General features: G+C 56.9%; 1 protein-coding gene across 1 annotated transcript in view; it reads right to left on the bottom strand.

The window, feature by feature from the left end:
* The window catches only part of TTBK1 (tau tubulin kinase 1), a 35,521-nt gene extending 30,509 nt beyond the window's left edge, over nucleotides 1-5,012 (bottom strand). The window contains exons 1-2 of the mRNA XM_023764132.1: nucleotides 4,920-5,012; nucleotides 297-444 (exon numbers count right to left, since the gene is read on the bottom strand). Coding sequence (XP_023619900.1) covers nucleotides 297-444; nucleotides 4,920-4,988 — 217 coding nt within the window. The 5' untranslated portion in view covers nucleotides 4,989-5,012. The remainder of the gene's footprint in view (nucleotides 1-296; nucleotides 445-4,919) is intronic.
* Between the last annotated feature and the right edge of the window lie 53 nt (nucleotides 5,013-5,065).

Raw genomic sequence — 5,065 nt, 5'->3', positions numbered from 1 at the left:
TACAGTCTGGTCCCTCTTCCTCCAAACACAATTACACCTACCTAGCTCTCAGTCACATTATCTCTGCCGGCGCTGGCTACAATCACATCTGCCGGACGCTGGATCCATCACCTCTGCCGGCGCCTGGATCCATTCACCTCTCCCGGGCCCTGGCTCCATCATCTCTCCCGGCGCCTGGCTCCATCACCTCTCCCGGCCCCTGGCTCCATCACCTCTCCCGGCCCCTGGCTCCATCACCTCTCCCGGCCCCTGGCTCCATCACCTCCCCCACCCATCCCCCTGCCCTAGGCCCGTACCTTGCAGCTTTTTGAGCACGGCCACCTCCATCTTGAGGACCTGCTTGGGCTGCTGGGCTGACTCCACCTTGAGGGCCACGTTCTCTCTGGTCAGCAGGTCCATGGCCTCGTAGATCTCACCAAAGCCCCCACCTCCAATCTTTTTCAGCTACAGAGACAGTGAGGGGGGGGGGGGACACAGGGATCAGGCTGAGCAGCTCCTCACCCCAACCACTGCTGGGTGGTCTCCTTCACTGATGGGGGCGGGGGCCATCCTTGAAGGGGAGGACCTCATGTCTCCCTCCATGCCCCACCACCAGGGCCCCCACCTCCTCTCCTAGTGCTGGAGACAGACAGCTCAGCCATGGTGGACACACACACACACACACACACACACACACACACACGCCCAGATGTCAGTGGGCAGTGGGAAAGGGTATGAGACGTGTGACTTCATAGAGACATGGAGCCATGGTCACGCGGATTCTGAAGAGGTAATCGGCTGTCATGAATCTTTTCTCCTCTGGACAGACAATCGATATCATGCCCCTCCATCCGCTGCCTAGACTGAGCAACTTCCAGAAGGAAAACCAATTTCCAGAACCTCCCAGCTTCAGGGCAGACCGCCCGGAAGGGGTTAGCAGAATCCGAAACGGTGTCACCAGGGTATTGGATGGGGGAGTATTTGGGGAGGAGACCAGGAAAGGTCTGAAGGAGACCATTCCTGCTCTGAAGCTCACATCCCTCCCTAGGCCCCTGCAGGTGCCCAAACCCAGGGCGGGCCTCCTCTTCGGGGCAGGGGACACGGGAGCATATGGGAAAGGAGGTTCGGAGTGAGTCTGCTTATTCCCAGGGCCAGTGCAGTGCAGAGCTAACCTCCCAGGCCCCCCCCCTCCTCCTCCTCCTCCTCCTCCTCCTCCTCCTCCTCCTCCTCCTCCCAGGGCAGGTAGTGAGGAAAGACAGAGAGAACTGTGATGGAGGAAGGATCGGCCTCGGAGATGAGCAAAGCTGAGTTAAGGGAGGGATGACAGTCATGTCAAGTCAGAGGCCCAGGGGTGCTGGAGAGTGAGGGTGCTGCTGGCACTGATGGGGGGACAAGGGAGAAGGTGCTGAGCTCTTTGGTTGAAGAAAGATGGACAGCTCCATTCTCACCTCCTGGGAGCCTGCCCCTCACGGGTGGCCTGCCCTCTAGTGCCTTCATTTGCATCCTATTGGCTAATAACTCAGCCACAGCTGCTAATGATTGGATGGAGGCGCTCTGATGCGCCAGCCTGTAACTGACTCTGAGCCTCCTGCACCGCTAAGCCCCCCCCTCCCCCTAACCCCCAGTATTTATTCAGTGGGAATGAAGGGGAGAAGGGGGCAGGCTGGGCTGAGCACTGGGAGCACCCCACAGGTGACAGCTGAAACCTCTCTAGAAAGAGAAGGATGAAGGGAGGATCCAGAAGAGAAGTGGAAGGCCGGAGGGGATCTTGGAGACTCTTGTGCCCAGGAAGGAGGCAGGAAAAGGGAGGGGGGGAGAACAGTGAGAAACCAGAGTCCCTCTCTACTTGAGACAAAAGTTGAAGGTCTGACTTCTAGGAGAATTTCAGAACCAGGAGGGATAGGCGCAGACTCCGGGAAGCAACGGCACGCCTTCCCTGGGGAACTTTAAACTCAGGGGAGATTTCAGTATCGTCTGGATGCCTTTGTGGTTTGCTGTGGGTGAGCATGGAGGAAAGGGCAAGGGGGTGGAACAACCACCACCTCTCGGTTCTGTGCTCCAGGCTCACAAACGTCATCTCAGCTCGTCCCCAAAGGGTCCCAACAACACAGGTGAGGAGTCATAGGAGTCGCCGTTCTGCACAGAGGTAGGCACCTGGCCCCGGGTCACAGGGCTAGGAAGTAGCAAAGCCGGTGACATTCAAACCCAGGCAACGTGATGCAAAACCCACTCTCTGAACGATGACGTTATAGGAACGGTTGATCACACTGGGGTTAAAAGTGTCGGGGCTGAGACTCAAGCTCAGATCTTCCAGGCTCCGAAATCCTTGCTGGGGGTGGTAAGGAGGGTTCAGGGCAGCCAAGACATTTCTGACACCGACTCCCCAATTTCCCAGGGTGCCCAAGGTTACTGGTATTTCTCTACCACATTCATTTCCAGTCTATTGTTCCTTCCTTAGTTCCCTTCTTACCACCCCACCCACTCTTTACAGCACCTCCCTGAGGTGGGGATCCGGGCATCGTCACCCACCCACTCACCCAACACCCCTCCTCCCTGGGCCCTTATCCATGGGCCACAGCAGGCACAGTGACTAGGCCCATAATACTTTCAGGAGACAATGAGAATGTGTCCGTTTCTTTTAAAATCAGAAGGAGAGAGAAATTCACGTTTAGGTGAAAAAGAAAATTTAAATATGTAATATTGATGTATTCCTCTTTATGCCAGTGCAGTCATAAAATACAATTTTTAGTAATTTGTGATTGAGGAAGGGGCCCAGGAAAGCCAGAATGCAGCCCCGCCCACAGCCCAGTAACAGGAATATTCTCTCAAACTCTCTTCACCAGACCCTATTCATGACCCCCTCCCCTGCCAAAGGGCCTCCCTACACTGGAGGAGAATATAACATAACAGGACCAGCATTCACATCGGAAAAGGAAGCCTGGTTTCTCGGCCCAGCTCTGGGTGACCTGGGGTCAGTTTCTTCAATTTTCGGAGGTTCCACGTTCCCTCCTCTTGGGCTAGAATTGGTCACAAAGATCCATCAGCTCTCTGGTCCTGATTCTTGGATGGGCTGATTCCTGGAAAGCGTTAGTGTTGGCCCGGCATTCAGACAGACCTGCTTCTACCGACCGGTCAAGGTGACTTGACAGGTTAAGGAATCTCTGTGCCTCTGTCCCCACACCTGTGACACCGGGCTAACAGTGTCTACATTTTTCACAGCCTCTGGAATAGTAAATGCTCAAAACAAATGCTAAGTTTTTGTTACTATTATTGTTTGTGATTCTACTTCTGAGAATCCTGCCTCAAGAAGAATACAGTGTTATTATTTGTAAATACTCCATCTAGTGTCCGGCCCTCATTGTCTCCTGGCTGCAGCCTGTCTCTGGCAACTTGTTCTTGGTTCCTGAGCTCTGCCTCCTGCCTCTGTCCCATCCCTCACGGGGAGATGGCCGAGGGGAAGCGTCTGGCACCCACCGTGGCGAGTTGTCCAGAGGCCAGGGAGGAAGTGAGCGGTAAAGAGAGGTAAGACTGCATGCATGCCCCTTCGCTAACTCCCTCCTGTCACTTCTCTCCCACTCATCTCCCACTTCCTCTCAAAGAAACCCAAGAAAGTTATAACCCGAATTCAGGAACACCATCTTTTTCTCACCTCTTCAGTGCAAATGTCCGCCTGCCTCCAATCTGCCGGCACAAGAAGCTCCTGTAACACTCCTCCTTTTTCCAGACCTCATTCCTTTGATTACTGCCCTGGCTCCTCCTCCCCCATCTCTGTCTTGTCACCCTCCCTCTCAGGAAGTTCCCTGGGGACACAGACAGCCCCTACCTGCAGCTTTCCAGCTCCTCCAGTGCGACCCCCTCCAGAGGCGTCCCTGACAAGGCTGCCACCTTTGCCCCTATCCCTGGCCTCTAAGGGACCTGCCCAGCGGAGTGTTGGTTGCCATGGAGACCCACCTGCACCCAGGCCCCACTCTCCACTCAACCCCTCACCTAGTTGAACCTCTCCCAACACACACACACACACACACACACACACACACACACCCCGAAAGAGAGAGGCTCAGTATAGACCTGACCTGTACTGCTGTCCCTCTCTTCCTCCTGGCTCCCCACCCAGGTGCAGATCCACAGTTCACACACTGTCACCCCGCCATCCAGGGCACAGCAGCCTGCCCCCACAGTGATAAGAGGCCAGCAGAAGCTCTTATGTGACGGAAAGACGGGGGTGGGGGTGGGACAGGGATTGGTTTATAGTAGGTCCTGTTCCCCAGACATTGCCTTTTCCCTAACCTTCAAGTGTCCCCCTCCCATCCAGACCCCCTCCCCGCGCCGGAGGCTGGCTTGGACTACAACTCCCAGCAGGCCGAGCAGCCTGAAGTCCTGGGCTGGGGGAGCAAGGCATGCTGGGAGATGGAGTCTCGGCGTGTTGCACCTGCCGCAGGAACCAGCGAGGGGAGGAGGGTGGATGGAGAAGATGGAGGGAGTGCGGGTGCGGTGGGAGCAGGCTGCGGGGCCTCTTTCCCGGAACCCAAGCCTTTCCATCTTCTGCGGAAGCGGAGGGACACATGCTCACTCGCTGCCCTTCTCCAAGGTCCGGCAGAGAAAGAGCCCCCTCCCCCACCCTCCCTCCGCCCCCACTGAGCTCTGCAGCTCCAGCTCAGACTTCCACCCAGGAGTTGTTCCAGGCTGGGACGGACCGGCGTGACCTAGCCGGGACAGGGGTGAGAGAGGGCGGGGCTGGAGAGAGGCACCGGGAGAAAGCGAGTGTCCACAAGTGCAGGCAAAAATAAGGACCTGCAAGCACTATGCAAATGAGCTCAGGGGCACCTCCCTCATCAGGTTGGTGCGCTAAAGGCACCTGTTTTCACTGGTCTCCAGGTCCCCTCCTCCCCTCCTCTCCTCCTCTCCCGCCCCTCCCTCGGACCCGCCGGTCACTCACTCACCACCTTCCAGCGATCCTTGACCACGTAGTTGGCCGGCAGGATGTCGGCCTGCTCCCCTCCCCCACTCATGTTGGTTTCGTCCTTAGGAGCAGCCGCTAGGCCCTGCTCCGCCAGCCGGAGGGTGGGGTGTCCGCAGGGCCTGCCCT

Source organism: Myotis lucifugus, unplaced genomic scaffold, assembly GCF_000147115.1.
Source record: "Myotis lucifugus unplaced genomic scaffold, Myoluc2.0 scaffold_318, whole genome shotgun sequence".
NCBI classification, from domain to species: Eukaryota; Metazoa; Chordata; class Mammalia; order Chiroptera; family Vespertilionidae; genus Myotis; species Myotis lucifugus.
This window is presented reverse-complemented; position numbering and strand designations above follow the sequence as displayed.